Source organism: Suillus plorans (assembly GCF_016647745.1).
Source record: "Suillus plorans strain S12 chromosome Unknown HD556scaffold_5, whole genome shotgun sequence".
NCBI classification, from domain to species: domain Eukaryota; kingdom Fungi; phylum Basidiomycota; class Agaricomycetes; order Boletales; family Suillaceae; genus Suillus; species Suillus plorans.
In genome coordinates this window covers 1048786-1074094 of record NW_024537389.1, presented here as the reverse complement: position 1 = coordinate 1074094, position 25309 = coordinate 1048786, and the positions used below count along the sequence as shown (strand labels likewise).

At 48.8% G+C, this 25309-nt stretch overlaps 11 protein-coding genes across 11 annotated transcripts; 7 read left to right on the top strand and 4 right to left on the bottom strand.

Moving 5' to 3' along the window:
* The first annotated feature begins 647 nt into the window (after nt 1-647).
* On the top strand, nt 648-2732 carry HD556DRAFT_1490165 (uncharacterized protein). Its single transcript, XM_041308785.1, has 7 exons — nt 648-1138; nt 1195-1248; nt 1304-1323; nt 1375-1663; nt 1717-2084; nt 2136-2401; nt 2460-2732. Exons 1-7 carry the CDS (start codon nt 937-939, stop codon nt 2620-2622), a joined length of 1362 nt encoding a protein of 453 aa, XP_041165869.1. The 5' UTR covers nt 648-936; the 3' UTR covers nt 2623-2732.
* A 349-nt stretch (nt 2733-3081) lies between these two features.
* On the top strand, nt 3082-4892 carry HD556DRAFT_724637 (uncharacterized protein). Its single transcript, XM_041311424.1, has 4 exons — nt 3082-3486; nt 3534-3590; nt 3654-4562; nt 4624-4892. Exons 1-4 carry the CDS (start codon nt 3302-3304, stop codon nt 4637-4639), a joined length of 1167 nt encoding a protein of 388 aa, XP_041165868.1. The 5' UTR covers nt 3082-3301; the 3' UTR covers nt 4640-4892.
* A 254-nt stretch (nt 4893-5146) lies between these two features.
* HD556DRAFT_724611 (ketopantoate hydroxymethyltransferase) lies at nt 5147-6674 on the bottom strand. The gene is made up of 3 exons (XM_041311423.1): nt 6494-6674; nt 6272-6443; nt 5147-6218 (listed from the first exon to the last, which is right to left on the bottom strand). The coding sequence occupies exons 2-3, from the start codon at nt 6432-6434 to the stop codon at nt 5329-5331; spliced, it is 1053 nt and encodes a 350-aa protein (XP_041165867.1). The 5' UTR covers nt 6435-6443; nt 6494-6674; the 3' UTR covers nt 5147-5328.
* A 69-nt stretch (nt 6675-6743) lies between these two features.
* HD556DRAFT_1524084 (uncharacterized protein) lies at nt 6744-8656 on the top strand (the record flags this gene model as incomplete). The annotated part of the gene is made up of 2 exons (XM_041309228.1): nt 6744-8345; nt 8406-8656. 2 exons carry the CDS (start codon nt 6744-6746, stop codon nt 8493-8495), a joined length of 1692 nt encoding a protein of 563 aa, XP_041165866.1. The 3' UTR covers nt 8496-8656.
* On the bottom strand, nt 8657-9857 carry HD556DRAFT_1333505 (Diphthine synthase). The gene is made up of 4 exons (XM_041301844.1): nt 9641-9857; nt 9466-9590; nt 9141-9410; nt 8657-9081 (listed from the first exon to the last, which is right to left on the bottom strand). The coding sequence occupies exons 1-4, from the start codon at nt 9773-9775 to the stop codon at nt 8718-8720; spliced, it is 894 nt and encodes a 297-aa protein (XP_041165865.1). The 5' UTR covers nt 9776-9857; the 3' UTR covers nt 8657-8717.
* HD556DRAFT_1333501 (ERV/ALR sulfhydryl oxidase domain-containing protein) lies at nt 9858-11374 on the top strand. The gene is made up of 7 exons (XM_041301843.1): nt 9858-10022; nt 10074-10258; nt 10308-10340; nt 10405-10432; nt 10490-10609; nt 10656-10684; nt 10731-11374. The coding sequence occupies exons 1-7, from the start codon at nt 9975-9977 to the stop codon at nt 10954-10956; spliced, it is 669 nt and encodes a 222-aa protein (XP_041165864.1). The 5' UTR covers nt 9858-9974; the 3' UTR covers nt 10957-11374.
* Nucleotides 11375-11523: 149 nt separating this feature from the next.
* Nucleotides 11524-13701, top strand: HD556DRAFT_1227931 (asparaginyl-tRNA synthetase; the record flags this gene model as incomplete). The annotated part of the gene is made up of 9 exons (XM_041297194.1): nt 11524-11871; nt 11929-12075; nt 12127-12306; nt 12357-12667; nt 12734-12827; nt 12878-13307; nt 13363-13505; nt 13563-13600; nt 13656-13701. 9 exons carry the CDS (start codon nt 11524-11526, stop codon nt 13699-13701), a joined length of 1737 nt encoding a protein of 578 aa, XP_041165863.1.
* Nucleotides 13702-14372: 671 nt separating this feature from the next.
* Nucleotides 14373-16449, bottom strand: HD556DRAFT_1429660 (iron reductase; the record flags this gene model as incomplete). The annotated part of the gene is made up of 7 exons (XM_041304831.1): nt 14373-14770; nt 14822-15281; nt 15332-15500; nt 15548-15863; nt 15916-15999; nt 16061-16353; nt 16409-16449. The coding sequence occupies 7 exons, from the start codon at nt 16447-16449 to the stop codon at nt 14373-14375; spliced, it is 1761 nt and encodes a 586-aa protein (XP_041165862.1).
* Nucleotides 16450-17289: 840 nt separating this feature from the next.
* HD556DRAFT_1227995 (uncharacterized protein) lies at nt 17290-18912 on the top strand (the record flags this gene model as incomplete). Its single annotated transcript, XM_041297200.1, has 5 exons — nt 17290-17571; nt 17625-17957; nt 18011-18223; nt 18283-18458; nt 18510-18912. 5 exons carry the CDS (start codon nt 17290-17292, stop codon nt 18910-18912), a joined length of 1407 nt encoding a protein of 468 aa, XP_041165861.1.
* Nucleotides 18913-19161: 249 nt separating this feature from the next.
* HD556DRAFT_1227325 (uncharacterized protein) lies at nt 19162-19878 on the top strand (the record flags this gene model as incomplete). Its single annotated transcript, XM_041297154.1, has 4 exons — nt 19162-19203; nt 19280-19429; nt 19492-19588; nt 19820-19878. Coding segments are annotated over 4 exons (348 nt in total), but the record flags the coding sequence as incomplete, so codon positions are not given.
* Nucleotides 19879-20394: 516 nt separating this feature from the next.
* HD556DRAFT_1227647 (OPT oligopeptide transporter protein-domain-containing protein) lies at nt 20395-23270 on the bottom strand (the record flags this gene model as incomplete). The annotated part of the gene is made up of 13 exons (XM_041297174.1): nt 20395-20456; nt 20519-20573; nt 20626-20666; nt 20717-21024; nt 21078-21242; nt 21294-21391; nt 21454-21522; nt 21581-21685; nt 21738-22106; nt 22166-22407; nt 22458-22978; nt 23029-23175; nt 23236-23270. 13 exons carry the CDS (start codon nt 23268-23270, stop codon nt 20395-20397), a joined length of 2217 nt encoding a protein of 738 aa, XP_041165859.1.
* Between the last annotated feature and the right edge of the window lie 2039 nt (nt 23271-25309).

The following is a 25309-nucleotide window of genomic DNA, read 5'->3' as shown; positions in this document are numbered from 1 at the left end:
AGTAGTCGGTAATCAATTTCTGCGACTCTCACGCACGCAGTTCGGACACAGAGAATACTTTCATTAGCCAATGAGGTATTCTGAAGTGAATGAATTTAAAATTCCAGGCGGGTATCGGCCCCGAGTCGTAGCCTACCACACAAAATCATTGTCCCTCACCGGCACCAGCTGTACTTTCAGAGGCACCTGGGGCATCACACCATCTCCAGCAGGGGCCTTCACAACAGGGATATGAAGCCCCTTGAGTTTCTATTGCATCTCCTTCACATGCCCTTGTGCAGACGCAGGTCTCTGATTGAAGTAAGAATAACTTCTCTCGACGTTATCCCAAACCTTATTCCATGCTCTCCCGGCGGAAGTGCTAAGTTCTGTCCGATCGTTTGAACAGTTGTTGGTGAAGTTTGAGCAAGTATTTGATGCTTAAACGTGTGCCAAAGCGTATTCTGGAATAACATTGTTCCCTATACTGTTTCCTGTGGTTATTTGTATTGGAATGACTGAGTGGATGGAAGAAGCTTGAATACGAGTCTGTCGAGACTCTGAGGTGATGTTAAAACGGGGGAATTGGTCCGTGGCTCTGCGGCCTAGTAGTTATGTAATACTTGCCCGAAATAGCAGTTTTAATTGCCGCATGATGTCCACTAGCACGATCCGTATACAAATATTCTGATTGGGTATCCTCCAGGCCCTCCCCAGCTATTATTCGTCTTATTGCCTACAACCTATAACTCGGTATAATATCCCCGGCACAGCCTGCAAGGCGCGCACCGAGCCGCGGCCTTGACAGTTTTAGTTGTTTACTGCCGTACATAAACACAGAAATTCTCTCTCTCATACCCTTGTATGAACCGAGCAGACAGTCAGACGAGTGCTTGCTAGGAGAGAGCCCGAGATAAGACACATACGACCTCCCAGAGAATCCATTTCGATATTCCCATGTTCTTCAAGTTTACTAAAGGGAAAAAGCCGTCTCTCAGGACGATATGCGCGGCTCTGACGGCTGTCTTTTTGTTCGCCTTGGGAAATCTCCTGTTCAAGCCCTCAAGCTATAGCCTGGACATACAGAGTACTCCTGCGCAATATAATATCTTTAACTCGCAATTGTATGTCCAAGGTCCACCCACCCAACGCTTTCGAGGTCAGTATTCAGTGAAAACGTCCAAGGCTTGGGTCTTACCATAACATTGATCTCAGATAACCTTCGCAACGACACGAAATACATTACATCGTGGGGTTCAGCGGGATGGAGTACGTCAACTCCAACCAAATACCACTTGAACCACTGATCACAGCTATTTGTTAGCGAATGACGTGATAACCTATGTAAGTCAACGATTTGCTTCCGACGTCGTCCCGGTTCCTCACAAAAACTAGGGCAATTTGATATACCTCGCTCTCATAACAGAACGTATACCCATAATCCCAAAGTTCCTCTCTAACCATATCGACCCAAGTGCACCTCCATTTGTTTTCGAGGAAATATTTGACGTCCCTCGACTCAGTCAAGCCATAGGGATTCACTTGCTTCAATGGCACGAAGTCAAGGATCCAGAAAGTCAGGTTGTCGATGATCTTGGTTGTTGGACTGTTTGGGAAACCGTTCAACGGCACATCAAGGTTCCTGAACCACGACGAAGTCCCTCCCTGAACGTGCTCAAGCTCGGTGAGATGACTTCGAACATCCCTCTTCGGTGATTAAACGCATGGCCATCACAGATATTTCGTGGACGCGAACCCCAGCTTGGGTCGAGCTGACATCTCCTAGCATACATCACAATCATGCATCCTTTTGGTCTCTCGCATCACTTGGGTTTCCAGAGGCTCGCTCCAAAAGCCTGGAATTATCATTAACGAATCATCCTTCTTCTCAGCACCAGGTTTCCCTTCCCCCAGACGATCACGTATTATGCTTCGATTTGCTTTACTACGTAAGCGCCCATCATACATGGGAATGGGAATTAGACTATTCTCCTGCATGGAGATTTGTAGGCCAACACATGCGATGGACTGCAAGCATGGAAAAGATTGCCGATGCGCATGCTCGACGCGCCATGAATGTACCAGTAACTCAACCAACACCTCCCGTGAGTCAAAGTTTCGGGCAAAGCTTGCTCTACAGATCTAACTTTCGATAGTATATATCGATCCACATACGGCATGGTGACTTCAGCAAACAATGCGAGGGGTTTCCAGTGGACCAGTGCTTTGCCCCGTTGTCTGTTATTGCGCGCAGGGTTTCTGAGGTGCAAGAAGAGCTTCGCACACGAAAAGGAATTCATGTAACACATGTTATCATGACGAGCGACGAAAGGGACCCGGAATGGTGGTCAGATGTTCGGGCGTTGGGGTGGACGTGGGTAGATTATGCAGCGGAACGGACAGAGGAGATCTATGGAAAATGGTGAGCCGATTCGATGTCATATTTTCATTCTGACGCTAAAAGTTGTGGCTGTTACCAGGCATCCGGTGTTCCTTGATGCTATCATTCAGTCGAATGGAGCTGGCTTCGTTGGCACCCGTGGTTCTACGATGTCCACACTAGCTAGCCGCAGAGTACAGACGTGGCATGACGGAGCGACTCGGCTCGTTAGCTGGGGGTGGCCGGGCGCGGACGACCACTGATGCTGATCGGAATGCTAGACGAGACTACTTTGCGGCTCACACATCATTGGCTACAATGTTCTTGTATTTTCTATTTATGATGCGCATAATGGTCGCTCTCGGGCTCGAATTCACTGCAGGCGAAAGTAACAAAAGCTTAATCTTCTTGGTGCACAGTACTGGAGACGTTCCCTTCCTGACGGGGATCAACAATCAAGACGCACCGTAGACATGCAAATACTTATATTAGTCTACAGCGAGCCGTAAGGTGAGTGATCATGAGACGTAAGACTTGAGCTTGAAAGTTTGTTGGAGAGGTGTGTGATACTCGCTTAATGTCGCGGTAGGGCTTGAAACTGTGAAGACAAATGTCGGACGCATGTAGCCAGTGCCAGTGCAGTTGATTATGACTGGTTGGGAGCATTCTTGCTGAAACGGTTATGGCGAACTGCCTCTAACAGGCGGAGCACGGAGTTTGAACTTTTGCAAGTGCCGGTCCTTGAAGTACTTCGACCGGCACTTGGTCAGTGTACCACACGTCTAGCTACATAGACTCGGAAGATTATTACGCTGGACGGCATCGAGTGTGTGTACCGGTGAGGTTGTAATAGAGACATAACTTTCAGCCCCACTACTTTCAATCTAGTCACTAGCAAAGTTCCCTCAACACCAGATCATCATACTGCAAAGACTATCACCGATGATAGAATCAAAGGTAGACTTTGCGTCGCTCTCGCTCTTCCCCGCGACGCGTGCGCAGGTTGAGGAGTCGTGGTGCCGAACGTGGCCACAGTGGGGTGGCACTCTGAGTCTCACAGAGTACCTTGCGCGAGAAGTTGAGATGGAATCTATGGATCACGCAAAGGATGGAAAGTTTATCACCTGGTGAGTAATACATTTTGCCTGCAGGAAGAAGTTAATGGGAAAGGAAGGGTGCTGGCGCCACGGGACGACCCAACCACTCTTAATTTCATGTGTTCCTGTGAGACGTGAGCTACTTGAGTATTCTCAACGAACGCGTCAATGTTTCTGATGCGTGTCTATGGGGGCAGATTTAAGCGCTCAGGTCTCGTCGCTTACCCCTCCTCTTCTACGTCTGAGCCCAACTCAGTGCACGAAGTAACCTGTTACGCCATTGCAAGTGTCTTCACCCCACCCTCCAAGCGCGGGCGCGGCTACGCAAGCCATATGATGAGCCTCTTACATTGGGTTATCGCCTCGCGTGTCAATCTCCCCAAGTTCCCAGAGGCATGGGGCGCACCACCGGAACAGGTAGCAGAAGCTAGTGAAGGACTGTTCTCTTGCCTGTACAGCGATGTTGGGGAAGACTTTTATCGCTCGGCAGGCCCTGGAGGTAAAGAGGGTGGATGGGAGACGCGGGGAGCCGTTTCGACTATTTGGGACGTGGGCGCAGAGGAGGGGGATGACAATGGATGGACGTGGTTGACGCAGGAGCAGCTGAACGGGCTGTGGGATCGCGATGCTGGGCGCATTAAGAAAGAGCTGGAGAACATGTTGACAAGCGACACCTCATACGAAGTGGAGCGCCCGGCAGCATTCGTGACGTACCTGCCCACCAACGGTGTCTGCGGGTTCCACATTCCACGTTCAACGTATGCCTCGGATTTTTCCATGTCAGGCGGAGTCTGGGGTATACAGTCCTTGAACGACCCAGACACATACGCATGCTGGAGCGTCGACTTGAGACCCCCTCCGCCAACGCTAATCATTACGCGACTCTGTGCCAGTGAAGAGACATTCCCTGGGCTAATTTCGAAGATCAGACAGGCGGCTAGACGAAGCGGAATTGGGAAAGTAGAAGTGTGGAAATTGGGAGAAGGATTAAGAGATATTGCGAAGAGGACGGGTGGGCAGACGGTCATACGAAATGAACATTTGCCACAAATGATGTGGTATGGACCTGGAACGATGAGGAATATAGAGTGGGCGTATAACGAGAAGTGAGTCCCCCTCCTCCTGTCCAAGATTTGTGTGCATTTGTACTGACAAGTTTGCCAACAGGTTCTGCTGGTGCTGATGCAAGGTTGAGTTGCAGTTGCAGAATAATCAGAGCTATCGCGCTGGCATGTCTAGAAACGTCTGAGGCCCTGCCGGTGGGAATAAACAGCAAGTGCATGCATTTCCACGTCAAAAGTATCGACGAATGTGTCTTCACCTTCCGCGATATTGAAGAGGCGGACGTGTATATCATCACTCTTCCGAACGACCACCGTTCTCGACTTTTGAGAACCTGGTTGGCTATGCTTTAGAGAACTATGGGGCGGATGCACACTGGTGAGTGATTTTTTGGTTGAGCAATGCACATTGTATACCGGTGGTTTTCGAGGCAGAATTATCGGCATACCCCAAGGTGCTGAATTGAGAAGCTCGAACAGCTCCAGAAAATCGCATCGCAGATTGACAACGACATGCTTGCCTTACACTTGTTTTAAACTTCCACTGACTTTATGTAGTAGGATACGGACTCCGTTCGTATTTCCAAGTTCGGTGTCAAGATCTAGACTCGCCAACCTCTTGTGCGTTTTCTTATCTATTTATTTCCTCCATACACGGGAATAAATCTTTTCATGATTCCTCAACATGTCTCGAAGCAAGTCTCCTAAATCCAAAAAAAAAGTATAGACTAACTTGTAATTCATCATAGTACCTACGTACACCTCGGGATCCCAATTAATAATAGATGCACAGCCACATTGAAGCATCTGGTCAGTTTGACATCAGTTCCGGAGGGCTCCACGTCCACTCTCGGTCACCTTCCATCTCCAATAGCTTCTCCATTTCTCCGTCATCCATTCGATAACCCTCCTTCTCGTGTTGAGGAAAGCCGCCATTCCTAACAGCACTGGCATATGCCTTTACACCTCGTTCGACCTCACTCTTAACATCCCCAAACCGTCTGACGAATTTTGCCTTGTGCCCTGCCCATGTCCCCATTACGTCGTCCCACACAAGCACCTGCCCAGCGCAACCCGGGCCGGCACCAATACCAATAGTGGGCACCTTCAACCGCGACGTAATGTATGCAGCAAGAGAGGAAGGAATGGCCTCGAGAACAATGGAGAACGCTCCTGCCTCCTCTAGGGCGAGGGCCGAGTGCAGAATCGATCTACCAGACTGTGCTGTGCGCCCCTGGACCCGGTACCCGGAGAGCGCGGTGTGACGTTGTGGTAGTAACCCCACATGGGCCATTACGGGGATTCCGATACTCGTGAGTGCTTGCACACGTCCAGCGATCTCACTCCCTCCCTCCAGTTTCACGGCTTCCACGTTTCCCTCCTGGAGCATGCGGACAGCTGCTCGAACCGTGTCTTCTTTCCCGGCATAAAAGCTTCCGAACGGCATGTCTGCAACAAGAAGTGGTGCGGTTGTTCCTCGGGCAACGGCGCGGCAATGGTGAAGCATTTCATCAAGAGTGAGTGAAGTGGTGCTGGAATAGCCTAGGCAGACCTGGGCTAGACTGTCACCGACAAGGGTGACATCAATGCCGTGTGTAGATGCAGCACGTGCAGTGGGATAATCATACGCTGTAAGCACAGTGATCGGGGTGCGTTCTTGACGGAGGGCGTGCAGAGAGGCGATTGTCACCTTTTTGCGGGCTGTTGTGCATGATTCGAAATCGGGTTGGCGATTAAGGTAAAACGTCACTCACGAGGCGGTAAAGCTTGTTTCTGCGGGGAAGATTCGCCGGGTGTGTTTGTGGGATGCTCATATTTTAATGGGCGGACGCTCATACACCGCTGGCCAAGGTTTTGGAAGCGGGCGATCGAGGTAATTACGCGAGTACGAGACGCAGAGGATAACATATGTGGCATGATGAATTTCTGAGATAGTGAAATCAGGAAATCTGATATTGCAGTGTGTGTACTCGCACCTATATAATGATCGATGAACGGGACCCAATGATTGCTGGAGTCTAGATCTGTTGTGAATAAATAATATAGTAGATGGTACCATCGTTTTGATTTATAATCCGCGTGCACACGAGCGTGAATTCCTAACGGATCTGCCCTGGTGCATGTCAAGGTTTTTAGAAACTGTGTCTTCCGTCACTTCCGGATCACTCGACCACTACAGCCGGTTGCGAAATACTCATGGATAAATAAGGAAACTCAATTCACGTGATGCCGCAATCGCTACCTCGCGCATTTGGCTCATTGTCCTCGTATTCCCACGCCCCTTCCACCACAACGTCGACAATGCCACCAAGAACGCGCAGACAACGAGCTCAGGCAGCCCATGAAAGCGAGGAGATAGCAGAGGTCAAAGTTGAGAAAGAATATCTCAACTCTGATTCAGAGATTGAGCAAGAAAACGACGAGAATATATTCGCCATTGGTGATAGGGACAAGTATGAGGCCGAAGAAAACCCGTTCAGCGTTTATATTCCACCACCACCCCGCTCGCTGGAAAATCTGCCTCGAACACCTTCTCATGAAGATGCGCTTCGTGATATCACTGATGAGTTCTTTCATCCACCTTCACCGTCTCCGATCAAAGCAGTTTCCGCGTTTGCAAGCCTCAAACCACCTCGACGGCCAAAGAAACCAAAAAGCCTCGCATTCCCAGCCGATCCTCCTAATTGGCAGCCAACATCACCACTCCCTCCGAGCTCGCCGCTCGCTTCGACTTCCACATGTGGACAACAGAACTACGCGTCAACATCGCATGCAAATACCTATGAGTACAACATGGCGGCGTTTTATCGCCATGCACAGGAGATAGATCCTAGAAGTGGTGATTCAGACCCATTTGGGTTTTTAGCGACCGAGAAGGTACTGAAAGAACGACGCGCTGCACGTCTACCAAGCGAGAAACGCAAATACGTTCAATCTACTGCTGTACGCGTCACACCACATGCAACACGTACCAGAGGACAGCTTAATCGCGCTACTTCTACTCCAACACGCCCAGCCGCTTCCTCAGTCCCCATCCCAACAAACGATGAAGACATCGACGATCTTTATCTCGACGAACCAATCACGACATCTATTCCAGTCCCTGCGCCGATTTTGCGTTATTCGTATATTCCAACGCCGTCGTGCTCCCCCGCTTCAGTTCGCTCGGAGTTAGTAGTTCCAGCCCTACTTAAACCTCGCTTGGACATTTTACGAGACCAGCCAACGCGCAGTCGCGATCCCCTCCGGACACCGCGAAAACGTAAACGTGACATTGAAGCTGCCACTCCCGCCTCCAGTGATGCAGTATCCAGCCCATCACCTGTAAAGATTAGCGTAGCCGCTAGACGACCCCAAACACCGTCAGATCACCCAGAAACATCGGAGGAGCATACTCCTGTTCCGAAACGTACTACACGTGCACAGGCGAAAGGGAAGGGAAAATCCCAGCATGATGCGTCCAAGCCTCACAAACGTACTAAAGAAGATGCTTCGCTGAGCCCCAGACAGGCGTGCAAGAACTTGGAGAAGCTCTTGCCGCGCAGAGCAGCTATGCGGAAGACAGCTTCCATAGCGAAAACTGGGGGTAAAGGAAGAGTTAGGATAGTTGTCGATCCTGCGGGTGACACTGGTAGTGATGAGGAACAGCCGAAGCGGAGGAAGCCTGGACCGAGAGCACAGCCATCATCAAGTGCAAAGCCTGCCCCAAAAAGTGCTAAACCCGTGTCAAAGGGTGTCAAAAAATCATCCTTGAAGCCTCGGAGTAAGGGGAAGGAGAAAGCGAAGCCCCTCGATGGCTTGATGGAATTGTCAGATGAAACCCGCGAGGTTCGCTAGCTATGTTCATGAGGACTGCTCCTCACTGATAATTGTTTCTCCAACCTTTAGCGATACAAGGAGGAACGCCTGGCGCGCCTTGAGTACTTCCGCAAGCTAGATGGTTATCAGATGAAGAAGGAAAATGTGTATGTAATTTGAAGTTTCTGGGCAGGGTGTGGAATTTCACGTTTGGGTATTGCTGTTTTTTACGGCCCAACTGACAAGCTCATCTTGTTGTTATCCGACATTGCTGTCTCGATGCTTTTGTACCATATGTATATATTCTTTCGGTGCTCGCCACCATTTTCACTCACTGACGTGCTTTGAGAATTTTGCCAAATCACATAGGATGCGTGTTATAATAGTTTACGATTATTTGACCTAAGATGTTTGTTTTGCGATCCGATTCCAGTTCTCCTTATTAACAGCAAAGGCGCCAGCATAAATCGCCTCTAATTCATGCAACCTCTTACCAGCGATGATGAGGCTGTGGAGTGGTTTTCCAAACACAAACTCTGGTTGGACCTGCAAATCCGAGAGAGTACCTGCGACGATACGTTGTGTACCGTGGTCATCATCTGTCGATTCTTCGCCGGAGGGTATGCTGCCAACACGCGATAGTGCAATAGCGAGCGTCGAATCGCCATCAAGGATGCCTTCTTTTCTAATGCTTTCGATCTCGAGAAGCTGGTTCACGGCTATACGAATAGACATGTATCGTGGCGGCTCGTATATTTTTCTTCCTCTGTGTTTCAAAACGAATCAGAAACTAAAGGGGCCAGAGAAGATGAGGGATATAAACACCTTGCTAGATTTTCTTCGCTTTGTTCCTTTACTTTTATGTCAAGAAGTACCAGGGTATGCAGCCCCAACTTGGCGTTCTCCGCGATGCGATCGTAGAACGAGTCTGGTTTCCACGTGTCTGTAAAGAAGACCAGAGATACTGTCTGCCCAAAATTGTAGAGCTGAAGCCCCGAGCACCCCACTGCGTTGATGATAGATGCATTATGGATGATTTGAGTAGGAATCTGCAGATCGCGAGCTCTTAGCAGTAAATCCGTGTGTGTCGTCGCGCTGCAGATGGATAATAAGCCAATGCATACAAGAAACGGAAAGAGGACGGCCTCACCCAAACGGATCACCAACGACGAGAAACGCAACGTTTTCGGTGGCCGCGTCCCGTAAGATGTCATCGCTCTCGAGCTCTACCATGTCGCGATCTGCAAGGATAAGCGACTTGCCATAGAAGGCTTCCTTGTGCGCATATGAGCGGTGAGAGAAGAATGGTGTGATGATGGACTGACGAGGCGGTCCTTGTTCACCATTAGGATGGACGTGTAGGCTTCCAAGTAGACTCGGGAGCAGGATTTGACTGCTTCTAATCCACGGACTGTGATGTCCTTCTCATCGCAGAGTCCAAGACCAATCACATAGAACATATCGGAATGCTCTGCAATGACCAGTCTAGCAAGTTATAAGGCCAGTATCAAGCGCATCGATGATCGTCATTGAAGTGATAAATAATTTAGGATCTAGCCTAATGTCGGGAGTTTCCACCTGCCTTTTTCAGACAGTCTACCCCAAGTTACTCGGTTGCATTGAAGCGGCTTTCGAAGTTTCATTCATTGTACACAGATCATGATTTCCCGGTTTGCAAAGTCTTTTCTGACAATTGTCCTTGGCCTCGTACGTGTTTCAACACTATATCCCAGGTCTTCTCCAAAATGATTGTTTCAGTTTCTGCTGGCCACAGTAGCATTCCTTCACCCCCCTTACCGCGCGTACATCGACCCATGGACTGGCGACTTCTTCGGTGAAGGCGGCGTCGAACAGGATCTACGTCCTCCTCTTTATGATGGTGCAAGGCCCTCGTCAGCGCAGGGAGGTGTTATCATGTCGAAGTTGGGGAATGAGACAGCCAAGTAGGTAATGTGAGGTGGGGTTACATCGGGTCTTACACACCTACTACAGGGCGGAACTTGGTCGCGCGACGTGGAAGTTGCTGTGTGTATTTGGTCTATTGTATCAAGAATATCTGCTGAACGTTGTTACTTGTTGTGTAAGGTAGCCATACTATGACTCTACGGTACCCTGAGGTAGGGTGGGTTTGATGTCTAAGTCTGTCGACCATGCTGACGAGATCACATATGTAGCACCCGACACAGGACGAAAGAGATGCTTTGAGTTCGTACTTGCATCTTACGTCGCGCCTATATCCCTGTGGCGAATGCGCAGCTGAATTTCAAGAATTGTTGAAGAAATTCCCGCCCCAGGTAGATTCCCTTCAACTTCGAACTTCATCAGCTAAGCATTCAACAGACAGGATCAAGATTGGCAGCAAGTCTATGGTAAAATATTCCCTTCTTTCAGCCTCGCCTGCTCACACGTGGTCAGGCTGTGCTCAGTACACAACAAAGTCAACGAGCGGTTAGCAAAGCCGTCATTTGATTGTGCCCACCTTGATGAAACATATGACTGCGGGTGTGGAGACGACAAATCAACATCTGCAGCACGACAGCCAGCATCGTCTGACAACGCTGACGACCCAATGGATTTAGAGTGGGACACTGTACGAGACGACGTCACTGGTGTAGGAATGATCAAAGGTGGGAAGCGATAGCCACCTCGCTGCCAAACGTGTTTGCGTCGGACCTGGGTTATGTTTTATACAACGGTTTGATCGGCTTTTATACTTTTGTCTCTGATGTTTTGGGTGTATCTGATACGGTTGTGTATACACCCTTCCTCTCCCTACTTGGATATGTCCCTTGTTCACCTTTGCTGCAGTGATGCAAGATTCTTCTCTCATATTTTACGGTATATACCCTAGTGATTTCAAGTTACCAATCTGTTTTAAGAGATTTCAAGACTGACCAACCACAGTTGGAACGCGTATTTCGAACGACCCAGCACCATGGTTGGTCATGGACAGACTCATGGTGCATGATGTATCAATGCTTACTTGCTACCTGCGTTCTAGTCTCCAGGTCACTATGTGTGTCCGACGAGCGAGAAATCTGAGATCTTATCAGATACTGCTGCTTGATAGATAAACCAAATCAGGGCACGGTTGATCTATACGAGTCACTAACTTTCAAACGAGTACTGATCTGTGCTGATACCTACAGAAAGTTCTTGACTCATACCACCATCTAGTTCTTTAGAGCTTTCAATTGAGATACCTTCAATGTCGACAATATACATAGATCAAACATCAGGCATCGACGCGTCTGGAAATGGGACCGTTGATCAGCCTTATCAATCCCTTGCCTTCGCTCTCTTCTCGACGCCCACCACCGAAGCCGAGACGACACAATACCAGATCCGCAAGGACGCAGATGCAGCGTACGATGTACCAACTCAGTCTGCGACGAAAAAGGCCAAAAAGGACGCCCAGGGACTTGAGAAGAAACGTCTAAAAGCACAAGCGGAAGAGAGAGAATTGAAAGAGAAGGCAGAGAAACGCGAACGAAGGCTCCAGGAAAGCAAAAAGATCGTGCTTACTGAAGATTCGTCGCTCCCAAAACCTGTCAAGGTAACAGCGTTGATCACTTGGAGTTGTGATCATGTTACTTATTTTCAAATCATACAGTCCAAGATCGTAAAATTGGAGTCCCTTCGCGGACAGCGCGTTCGAGTATCTGGCTGGGTCCACAGACGACGCGACCAGCAAGAAATCACGTTTATTGTCTTGCGGGACGGGACAGGATACCTGCAGGCTGTTCTTACTGGGGATGCGGTAACTTTTGCAGCTCACAGTTTTGGACCTCAGATCTGATTCATTCCCCAGAACAAAACATACGATGCCGTAACATTACAGCTAGAGGCATCAGTTGAGCTAACTGGTACGCTCAAGGCGGTTCCTGAAGGCCAGCGCGCTCCTGGGGGACACGAACTAGTCGTTGACTATTGGCGCGTCCTTGGTGCCGCTCCTGGTGCAGAGGAAGCATTTACTAACAGACTCAACGAGGTCCGAGTCGTTTAACTAATTCCTCGCGCATGTGTTGACTGTACCTTTAGCAATCTGATCCGTCGATTCTAGCTGATCTCCGACATCTCGTTCTCCGTGGCGAGACCGCTTCTTCTGTGCTTCGCCTGCGTGCAGCCCTTCTCTCAGCTTTCCGTCAGTCGTATGCAGACAACGACCTTTTGGAGGTGACTCCGCCCTGTTTGGTACAAACCCAAGTGGAGGGTGGCGCAACGCTCTTCAAGTTCGATTACTACGGTCAACCGGCGTTCCTCACGCAGAGCTCCCAGCTTTATCTTGAAACATGTCTACCTTCCCTGGGCGACGTATTCTGTGTCCAGGAGAGCTTCCGTGCTGAAAACAGGTTTGTGCTACCCTCCCATTCACCGAACGTGTTTTCATTCCAATGATCGGTTTCGTCCCTCCCCAGTCACACTCGCCGACATCTGAGCGAGTACACGCACCTTGAAGCCGAGCTTGCATTCATCACATTCGATGACCTCATGACACACATAGAAGCCATTGTATGTCTCACTACTGTATCTTCTGGAATTTTTTCTCAGTGCATCTACAGATCTGCGAGACAGTCGATAAACTCCTCATCAACCCTGCTACCACAGCCCTCATCAAAACTCTGAACCCTCACTTTAAAGCGCCTTCTCGTCCATTCATGCGTATGTCCTACGCATCCGCCATCGCATGGCTCAACGAGCACAAGATCCAACGCCCGGCCGAGGACGCCGACGGCAACGTGATTACCAAGAAAGATGAGGAGACTGGTAAAGACGAGCCCGTGATGGTCGACCATGAAATCGGCGACGACATTGCGGAGGCTGCGGAGAGGCAGATGACGGATATCATTGCGGCGCCGATCTTTTTGTATGGCTTCCCTGCAGAGCTGAAAGCTTTCTATATGCAGAAGATGCCAAGGCAAGAGGGAGAGCAGGGTCCTGTGTACACAGAGAGCTGTGACCTTTTGATGCCTGGTGTTGGCGAAATTGTCGGTATGTGAAATACTGAATTGCCGTGCGCCACTACCTTTGACTAAATACACGACAGGCGGATCGATGAGGATAGCAGATATGGAAGAGCTATTGGCGGCATACAGGCGCGAGGGCATTGACCCTGCCCCTTATTACTGGTTCACTGACCAGCGCAAATATGGTACTTGTCAGCATGGAGGGTACGGACTGGGCGTCGAGGTCAGTCTCTCTTTATTTTTTTGAGCAAAAATGTAGTAGCTGACATATCTGGCGTAGCGTTTCCTTGCGTGGCTGGCTAACCGATTCACTGTGAGGTACGTATCGATTATGATTGATAAAGAAAATTACATTAACGCAGACGTCTTCCAGGGAATGCTCACTGTATCCACGATGGCCCGGTCGTGCGACACCTTAGGTTTGATATGGACCTCGATGTTTGACAGTATTGTGAATAGAGTGTATGGGTTGTGCGTGATAGATTCGAACCATGTATATCTATTCCCAAAGGTGAGCAGGAGGGCAAACCGTTAATAATATATGCATCCAAGTATGCGACGATACATCTTCTACTTGGGCATCAACCGTGCTGTCCATGACCTACTTAATTCGTGTGTGGTAATATTGGCCATCCACTCGGAACACCCACGGTTCTTTTCTTGCCTTGTTATTGAGCCGGGAAACGACTTGGCAAGTCGACATATGACTTTGGGGTGTTCGCGATCTGTGCATCAACTTTAAATTCTCTGGCAGATCCTGATGGCACAATAAGTATCGCAAATATTGGTCACCATATGCAGAACATCCGGATTCCGAATATTGTTTGCAATTCTGCAGTGTCGAATTGCTGCTCTTTCCCACATCGATTCGATTCGCCTGAGCTCGGCGGCAACACTAGATCGTTAAACCTCGCAGCCCGTAGTACATGTTCATTATCTTGATCTGAGATCTGAGAAGTGGAAATTATGATGTCACGCGACAAGCTATACATCAGCAGTCAAGGGCCGGAAAACGCGTTAAGTTGATAACCACAAACCGAAATGCAACATCCTTGAAGAACGCCAGTATAAGATGAAATCTACCTCAGCGTTACAAACTAAACAGCTCTGTATGTAGAGCTATCCCCCCCACATCCATACCCACTGTCAAACCCAATCTCGCGACTGCATTCTGCGCGTCTCTCGTCAAGCTCTCTGGGCCGCTAGCGCAAACCGCGATTCCCCCACCCAAGCCCATCAATTTCTGGCTGTCTTCACATCGGGTTTCGATTGAATCTTCCTTTTCAGACGATGGCGGAACATTGATGAAGTCCTTGAGGATATTCTGAATAGATGGACGCGAGAGTGTGACGATGGAGTTAGGGATATGAGGTACCGCTTCTGGAACGCAAAGGCACGTTACGAAAATAGAAATGTGCAAGTCGATCGTGCTATTAGATGCTGCCGTAGCAATATCTATCAGCATCGGGGCAAACCATTCTATCTGGCCTGTGCAGATAGATCAGAATGATGTAACGCCTATAGTCAAAAATGAGATACCGAATGATCCAATGGACCAGGTGAACTCAATTCTCCTCGTTCGTTCATCCTGACTGCGGCCTAGTTTAACACACCTGCCGACGATGTCGTCCAGCAGACCAAGAGTGAATGTGACCCCAGACCCGCCGGCTACAAGAAACACGCTTTCGTACAGACCCAGATCGACACTCGACCCTCCATAAGGACCATCCAGCATGACTTGAACGAAAGCACCCGAATCGCCCTCCTCATTGATTTGTGAACGTTCTTGTTGCTGTCGGGTGTAGTTATTCAATGCCCGCGTCCAGTCTCCATCGCTTCGTGCAGCGAGAAGGAACCCAGGTGAGGAGAGGCAAGAATGGGACGGTGGTGCCGAGAGGATAGTGAATGGATGGGATTCAAAAACTCTGTTGGAGAAGAAAACGCGCAATCTGACATGCTGGCCAGAAAGCCAGCCATCGTCGCAATTATGAACGCGGATCTGTGAAAGATGAAGTCAACAGTGCATCGAATAACGTTCGAATACTATACCAAAGTCATGTGAGCGTCCTGCGCAGTGAGGGTAGCATCCTTGATTCGATAGCGGAATAGGCGCAATAAAACATCTGCGCCGTAAAATGCAAGGGGAGGGAATATCCACGGCGATGCATACAACGTATGGTAGCATATGGTAACAAAGAATGCCACGTATGTCAAAACGCTTCAAGAAATGTTAGCTGTGGTGCGACGCGAGGCAACAAAACTTACTGGACGGCGAAGAAACACTCATAAAACAGTCTCCTGACTGGCCTCAAAGACGTAAGGACGATGATGCAGAGGAGGGCGAGCGAAACCACTCCCGAAGTCTCTTTCTGCGGACCAAGAATTGCAAGTCCATACTGTAAATGGTTGCGAATCCACAGGGACCCATGAATGCATCCGCCGAGGAACATGGCTCTTCCCGCCATCCTATGTATGAAGTTGAGTTTCTCGTAGCCATTCCCTGGTCCTAACAATAAGGACAGAATTGAGTTTTTTGTTGCGAACAAAAAAACGACCGGAAACTGTGCGAGAGCGAGAAATCCTAAGTGGCCCAAATAAGTTCCTCTCGTGCGTGAACAGATTGACTAACTCACCCGCTCTGTTCGGATTAGAAATAAGAGGTGCATCCTTTATGATGCAGACGAGTACAGCTGCGAGGTACGCCAATAAGACTATGACTGAATATTACAATGTGTTAGTATTTCCTATAAGTGATAACATAACACCCTCGATGCGCACTTTGTCCGAGATTGAGCCCGAGCTTTGGAGGAGACCAATACGTCGGTGAGATAAGAGCATTCCAAGCTCCAACCAACCTAGGACGTCTTTGACGGGTAGGCGGTGGCTCCTTGCCATCGGAATGGGCGGGCTGATATCCATTGATCTCTGATATTCCAGCGATTCCCTTGAGGGAACGTCCATGTCTCAAACCAAGAATCAAACTCGGAACAGAGACAGCCACAGCCAGTGCTAAGCCAGAGCACCAAATTATGGTGAAATTCATTTGCCATTTAGGATCTTCGACGTATGAGCTGTAGCAATTCATGCATGCGTTTCAGTGTGCAAGATTCGAATTATCAAACGTACTTGTAAATCTGAAAGCTACTGGGAACAACTGGAGCAGCCATATTGTTGGGCTAGTTGGGAGAGACTAGATAATGGCAGTGTACCTGATGATTAGTAAGTCAAAATCACATGTTACAATTTCCTGACCGTACTGTAATGGTAGGGTACAGTAGAGCTATGCTATAGAAAGATTGCCATCATCAGGTCTGAAATTCTGAAAAACCATATACATGGCAACTGGAGGAAAAGACTAAGAAACACCGTGAGAACGGGATACCGCATGTCTGAAATTTCAGTAGTCTACCCAAGTTCCTTGTGCGAATAAGCCACGGCTTGACCGCAGCCGCCACTGGCATGAGCCGGGCCGCGCACTGAGAACGGTTCATCCACCTGTCATTAACTGGTGCGCCTGCGAAGAAGGCACTTTGAGCAGACAGCTCTGTAAAAGGAGCGACTGGGTCTGGCAAGGACTACAGACGGATAAATTTCAGTACAGCTGGAAACTTACGGTCTTGCGCGGTATTTCTATAGTGAAACAAGATCAGCGACAGCACGCACAAGCTTAAGGCTCGGAGATTCAACTTGAAGACAAGGATTAATATTGGGTGGGAATTATTTAGTATGAAGCTTGACGTCGGTGTCCCGGAGCAAGTTATCAGTAGCCTCGAGCTCGTACACCTGCTGCGAAAAGTTGTATACTGCCAGATCAATCATTGGTTGATATCGATTACAGGTCACGCGCGAGTGGCACTGCGGTTGGACTGCGCAGCCGTCGCAGCATGACTCAGACGCTTAATTATAAGGCGCCAGGCCAGCTACCAGCTCAAATTTCAATTACAGCACCTCGGTAAACACAAAGGAACTACTAGCGACGGGTGTGTGGATTTGAAACAAGCACCAGCATGATAATTGTTGAAACGAGCCCACAAGGCACGTACAATAAAGCCAACAATCAGAGGGCAGGACTCCACGAGGGCTCAAGTACTCCAGGGCCATCGCCACCCCCTCCTTATACTTCCCAGACATCTTATCAACCCATAACAGACGTGGTGGTAGTCGTATATCGCCAGTCACCCGCACAACGTTTCTGGAAAGCATTTGGTGTTGCTGTACTCATTTGGTTCCTCATCGCTGCGTTCACCAAATCTTCCACTGAAATGGCCTTCAATCATGGATCTCCACTCGTATGTCATTTCTCTCACTCAGGGGTACGCATTTGGCTCACGTATCTGATAAGTCCTGGAACGGTGACCCACCTCATCCTAGCTCACAGGATGGCACCATCCACCAATGCATCAGTGGTTCCAACTGGAAATTGTCCGACAAAATCTTGAACCACTTTCCTCACAGCGCCGAAGCATTCCTAGAGCTCCCCGTTGACTCTGATGCACTCTACTTGTTCACGAGGGGCTCTCAGCAATCAGGTCGTGTTGATATCGTGCAGTCCACTCAACAGACAGATACAGTTAGTGTACACGTACGGGTTGGCTATAACTCTCGCGAAGCGCTGGACCGCGCCAATGTCTGCCATCTTGAACGAAGGAAGAATGAGAATGGTGTTGGTATATTTGTAAATACTTCAATCCTCATTCCTTGAACCTTCGTCTCAATGAATTCCTGTAGACGCCCACATTCTCGTACTTCCCTGGCAGTGGAAAACAGCTAGGATTTGAAGTGACGATCACATTCCCCGCCGGGAGAAATGGAGATTCTCTGCACATCAAATCATTCGAGACGGAGACATCCAATTATAGTCAAGATGTCGCAGATGTTTGGAACACCATTTCCTTCGATAGAATGTCACTCAGAACATCGAATGCCCATGTGTATGCAAAGGTTGGTTGTTGTGGTTTCTTGAATCATTGAAATGGCTTACCTAAATATCTGCCAATCAGTCTGTCACCGCTGAAGATGGTTCAATCCACTCTAGCAATGGCGCCATCAGAGGGCATTTCAATAGTGCCTCTTCTCTCAAGCTCATAACTTCAAATGGCCCCATCGATGCGTCTGTTTCACTCCTCAACCGAGAGGATGGAACTGTCAGTGGGCTCAAGATGACAACAAGTAACGGGTATGTGCCTCGCGTCCTATTTCGGTTCCACCATCTGACCTCCTGTTTCAGTAAAATTGATGCCAATGTTGATCTCGTCACAGACTCTGGTCACGGCGGTATCTTTAACGTCGAAACGCGTACTTCAAATGGGCGCGTCGCCCTTGAATATACCGACATGCCTGTCGACTCAATTCTCAAGTCGGAAACCCACTCTTCTAACGCGGCAATGAGCGTCAAGTTACACAGCACTTTCGAAGGCTCATTTGACCTACAGACTTCTAACGCAGCAGCCACACTCAAGGAGCTACCTGTTGAGGATCCTTCTGGACAGGGACGTCGCAGGGAGGTGACTCAGAGACGAGAGCGATATCGCCTCCGAGGGTCTGCCTACTGGGGCAACTCGGAGAACAAAGCGAGCGGAGGGTATGTTACGGTCAAAACATCGAATGGTCGTGCGGAATTAGTGATTTGAGCTTGAAGTATATCACCTTGCTTATGTACTTGTATCGGTATCCTTGCGTTCTATGTGACACCATATGTTCGAAGTCTGGATGGAGTGTGTGGCACAGCCACAGATGGTATTTAGTGTCTCATACTACAACATCTTTCGACGCGACTATCGAGCACGACTCAAGAAGTGATAAAACTCTTGCCATATAACAAGATGGTATATACATTTCTAATCTGTGTACACTTGCTCATGGATTCTCTCGATGTGTAGTTGCCTCTATCACTGCTGACTGCAGCCCAGAACAAACCTATGGTACGGTCTCGTGCATCCATCTGACAAAACAAGGCTCACTATCCGTTCTGTTTTCTATCTGATCCAACGATCATAGCTTGTAGAGTTGAAAAATGGCGAAACATTCAACGGCCACCTCGTCAATTGCGATAATTTCATGAACATAACACTACGGGAGGTGTACCAAACGAGCGCAGACGGGGATAGATTCTGGAAGTTGAAGGAGTGCTATATCCGCGGCAGCACCGTGCGTCTAGCCATGCTTCTTGATAACCTCAACACAGCTGAACACAGCTGAACAACCCTAAGATAAAATACCTGCGTGTACCGGACACGTTGTTAGACACTGTAAAAGAGGAGCAAACTCGAGCACGAGAAGCTGGCCGAAGTGCGCGGGGAGGAGGAGGTGCAGGAATGCGAGGAGGTGCGTCTGAGCTAATCGCCTTGCGGTATCAGGTTCGGCACGCTAATCATGATCCTTCGTTCGCTTGTATCTATTATCTTTGCACCACACGCCGTTTTCACGGGATATCGATATGCTGTCTGTAATTTCCACACAGGCCGAGGTACTCCATCAAGAGGAGGTCTGTTCATTTTGCTTCACCATACCATATCGGTGCTAATTGATTGTGCTCAGGCCGTGGAGGTTCAAGAGGTAGCGGACAACGTGGACGAGGGCGTGGACGGGGAGGTTAGATTCCCGCCGCGATCATCATCCTGTGCAATTTCACTTCAGGGTGTCATACATGACCCATGCGTCCCCACTCCCACACGTGTCATTATTCAGTACTCACTGCCGGAATAATTACAGTATGTTGTTTCCTGACCATTACTTACTAAGAACGTGCATAGTCAGATAGTGCATTTCCTTCGGACCCGCATCCTTGCACAGCTCATATTTTAGGTGTCCCTCGGCTCTCCATCTTGCTAAAAGTGGGTTGTTTTGGAAATGTGCTTCTCGGCGCGTGCACGAGTTCCCTGAGCGTTTATCATTAGCACGCAGTGTGCTTCTCTTCCATCGTGGTGTGGCGGGTCTAGATCTAATTTAGTGTCTGTTTTCATGAACCAATATATCGAAGGCCGCTATTCGCCTCGATAACGCCTGTTACATCGCCTGTTTCATTAGGATTGAGATCGACGTAAAGCACCAATCACATCCGCTGTTGCATTGGGTCCTAGATGAAGTCATATTGTTGCAGATTGCTAAATACATTATTCTAGAGGGATGCCATTGGATGGGACAGCTTTCAGTGCTAGACGGGTCCAATCCGCGGCTAGAAAGAAGAAAAAAGCATTTTAGAACAGACCGATCGATCGCACTAGCATAAAAACGCACTTTCTTTGTAGACGGTGTTTCCCCACCAGTTGAGATTGAGGCCACCTTTTGGGAACTGTAGGCAACGTTTAATAAATGTTAGCCACGATGAGCAGAAGAGAACGTACTTGTAAGGTAAAAAATATTACAACCAATGACAAAACAGTGCCTATAATCTGCCGTTAGCAAAAAATAAAGTAAAGCAAGGCAGCCACATACCGCTGTCCAAAGCTGCACTAGTCACATAGTTGAATTTACTCCACCATGCAAAGTTGCGTTTTCTTATTAGATATTGAAATACAAACCCGACTGCGAACCAGGCAGAATAGTTGATGCCAGCCGCAGGCGGTATATACGAGACACCGTTGAGCACCACAGGCGTGCTCACAAATCTGACCCATGAGTTCGGGTACTGCCGTTGCCACAGCCAGAAAGGAACGGGTAGGAAAGCACCGACAATGATGGCATACAACTCCGGATAGTAGAGAGTCCCTTTTCCGAACTGCCGCGTGGGTCCGATAATTCCCCTACAGCATCATTGAGAAAAGACAATAGCGACTGAAATGAAAGACAGACGTACCAGACTGCTGATGCAGTGTAGTACACTTCATTATGCGGACACGTCAAGAAACTGGGTTGATTTGGGGTGCAGATGTCCGGAATGTTGTTGAACATCCACTGCTTGACACCGATCTGGATGAATGATGCCAACAACGTGCCCACGAATTGCACTGCAGGGAACGCCCTTGGTCAGGCGATCGAGTGACAATCAAAAAAGCACTGCTTGCCAAGGAACGTGGCTCGTGGAGGAACCTTTATGTAATGACCAAGCTTGAGATCCTGTACGAATGACGTAGATTCCGTCAATGTCTGAACGGAGTATGCCTTGAAGATCTATGACAAATTTGGATGACAACGTCAAACTCCTCGCAAAGTGCTACAGTTCGACCGCGTACCATGTTCGCAACAGGGTCGCCTGCCATTAAAGTCCCTGGAATGATCTGCGCAAGCAGATTCAGCGTGATCTGTACAGATCGGATGTTAGCATTCCTATTCTCGAATGCAGCGCGGAAGCATGCATACCCCTTGCCCAGTCATTGCGAAAATGAAGCCGGACGGCAAGACATATAGAGTTGGTAATGCCACGGACAATAGCAAGGCCCACACAGGTACTGTCGTATGCCACACCTGTAAACAGCCGATGAACAAAATTCAGCATGTAAAAGGGGAGTGCGCTTACCTCAACGACTACTACCATGAGGAGGAAAAAGCCGAAGAAGCACACGAGATACCACCAATCTGGCACTTCAGGGTAGTTGCGCATGAGCTTCGCGTGGATGTCATCCTGCTCTACGCGAATCTTCTTCACCCCGTTCAGTAAACTTCGACCATGGTAAAGGATCGTGTGCACGAGCACGCAAGTCGATAGGGCGAATGCAAGCATGTAGGTCATCGCATAAGTCGCGGGAAGATAAAGCGGAGAATAGTTCTCGTAGGCAGTAAGATTGAAGCGGTTGGAGGCAGACAACACAGCCGACACATTGTACACGTTACCGTAGCGATCATATGGACTGCTGTCGTTCAAGGGGAAGTAGGCGAGATCCCACGTCTGTGACAAAGTCAGAAACGAAGGATAGAAGGTAGGGGCTGAGGGCTGGAGGGACTTACGTTGGTATAGTATAATATCGGTGTGATGATCCAGAAGAAAAGAACGAAGCCAAAGAAGATGTGCACTTCAGCCCACCATGGATACATCAATGGACTGCCAATCCACGAGATTTGTGTCCAGTCAAATGTCACTATGGTCATGCCCAACCCGGAGTCGACGCCAAATAGTTGATTAACTGGAATGTTATCCGGTAGTATCCAACACATCCAAGAAAAGACCGAGAGAGCACTGAAGAGGTAGCCTAAAAGCCCATCAAAGTCAACCCAGATTAAGCTCGGAAAAACTCTTTACCAGGAATAAAGAAGAAGAAGAACGCGCCGCCGAGGACAAGAAGGAAGTATCTGTATCGTGTAATTGATCCTGGTTCTTCATCGTCCTCCGCGTGAAGCGTGTTCAATAAAGTACACGTCACCAGATTCTGTGGCCAAACCATGCTCGCAGGCGAAACCAAAAAGCGTCTGCACATCCCCGCAAGACCGAACCCTGTAAGTTGTGTGGCAACAACCAGGAGTACACTGAACCAGTAATCCACTGGAATGCCGTAGTTGAGCTGAGTGACCACAATGGCGTTGATAGCGTAAGGTGCGCTAATAGCAACGTTTGCCATGATGTACACCAAAACATGCTCCTTAATATTCCATGGTCCAGGATTGAGTGAAAACTCATAACCGCCGAGATACCGTGGGAGACGATAAGTCGTGATGGGGAGGACAAAGGCGAAGAATTTTCCAATGGGATAGCATACGAGCAAAAGAACAAGAGGAGAGACACTCGGGGCAGGTTGCCGGAAGTTAAAGAAAAGATTCATTGCACTTGAAACCATGAGACTACAAGTAAGAATGATACTCTAAAAAAAGCTCACCTAGCGGTCATACAAAAAACCAGACCGATTAACCACATCCGCAACGTCATAGCGGGCATTTCTGGGTCATCGATGTTCGAGACAGATGCACGAACTTCAGGGAATGGACTGTCTTCTTCATTCACGGCGTCAAAATCAAACTCCATCCTGTGTCACGCCGAAATACATAATGTTGAGAAGTTTGCCGTACAAAAACAAAAAACCCACTTAATTGAACCATCGCGACTGTCTTGTTCCAGCATACTAGGTGTTATGCTCAGAGTTGTTGAATCCCCCAGTGTTGATGAAGGATGTCGTGTCCTCTGTGAACTGTTACGAAGATCCTCCTCGACGTGTTTATCGTGTGGGCTGGAGGTTAGGCTGATGCGTATTTGCCGAGAGTTCGGGACACTAGCTCTCGAAGGGTGGGTATTGGTTGTACTCGAAAGGGCTGTGCTTAGTCGACGCATGCGATACGGGTCGCTTGCACCTTGGTTTGACGCGGTAGAGGGAGGGCTTTCTACTGGAACCTGAGATATGGGTACAGGGAAGAGACGGGAGGGGCCGGCCATTTCAGAGGAGAAACGAGCCCAGGGGTCAAAGGTCGGCGCCGGATATATGAGCGGGGGGACGTCTGATGGGACCGTGTTCGCGAAAATATTTGTGTAGTCTGGAGATATTCGGGATAAATCAGCTGCACGCTGCTTCTCTACGTCTCGCTGTTGGTCTGCGGTTGAAGGAGGCAGAAACGCAAAAAGGTCCTCTGTGTCGCTTTCCTCTTCCTCTTCTTCCTCGATATAAGCATTATCATAGGTATACTGGTGTTCACGGTTAAATGCGCCTGCAGAAGTCGGAGGACGGGCTGAAGATGTACGGAAAGCTGAGGCTGTGAAAGGGCGAGAGCCCCCGGCTGAAGATGTTGGTCTGCCGGACATCAGTCAGAAGAGGACCGGACCTTTGAACACCAATGAAGGTATCTTATGAATGTCGTCAATAAATTGCTCGGCGTCGTGGGCAGCGATGAGCAGGACGACGGGAGGGGGGATATATGAGGGTATCTGAAACAAGGGAAGGGGACCTGGAGGGAAAGGACTTGTGGGAGGACTGAAAGTGGTCCGCTACTAGAGGATCACCACTAGACCAATCACATTTCTCAGGCACATCAACCTTCCCATGTTCCTGGTTAATATTTTTTTGTGTTTTTCACATTTTAATTTTATTTTCTGCCCCAACCATTTCCATTTTTGGATATCTTGCCCTAAATTCCGTTGCCTTCCGACCGCTCAATCTACTACTCTACCCCCCACGGTACTTTGTAGTATTAGTATTTATCTTAGGACGATTAATAGTCCATAGATTCATCTGCAGTATGTTTCGGCCAGTGACCCAGCTTTCGATCAACTCCCTCATTTCAATCTTGCCGCTAGCCCTGAGGCACACAGGGCACCCACACGCTGCAACCCACTTGTCATTTTCAGCAACGTTTCATTTTGACAGTGCTCGCGTGCCTGGCACCTCTCCATGGTGTTATACCTTCACAAGCTCCCCAACACCATGCATATTGCTAATGTAGTCGCCGCTGTCAATTGATCATACTTTTACACTTTAAAGGCACTGTTACGAGTCATGTATCGTCATTCAACGAAAATCTACAACCCGCGTACGCCGGTGCTCGTGGCCTGTTCGGCGATTAATGGCCTATTGTAATTGTCCAACTTGAAGTTGCCGATCTGCAAACAGCTACTACAAGCACTTACCCAAACGCGCGCTACATCGAACAGTTTGGGCTATCTCTCAAGGTATTTGACACAGCCTGGACCTTCACTTCGTCATATGTGCCTAATCCTTGTCTATTGCCACTATCACTACACTTATCTGCGAAAGGCATAGCGCACCTCGCTTACGCCCTGATAGGAGAACTCGTGCAGACTCAGCGTGTCAATATTGGAACAGCATGATGACCAGCGGCTACATATCTACGTCCCTCCCAAGGCTTATGATAGGCCCGCGTCCTGGACTCCTAACTACGTTGGTTCCGAGCCACCTAATACGAATTGCAGGTTTTGCCTACCGCAGTCTATAAACCCTGGGGTCATCATTATTACACACTGGTCCCGGAGATGACCCAGCCTAGATGCAGACACCGCCGTAAAATGCGTCCGCCATCGAACATAATTCCGTCACCCTTGATGGACTGGCCACTAAAACCAATCCGTACTCCCGCAAGCGATAAGTATACTAGTAAGTTATTTGACACCAATCTTCCCTGTTTTAGCGGTTTACGGTGAGGTTACGGGACGCT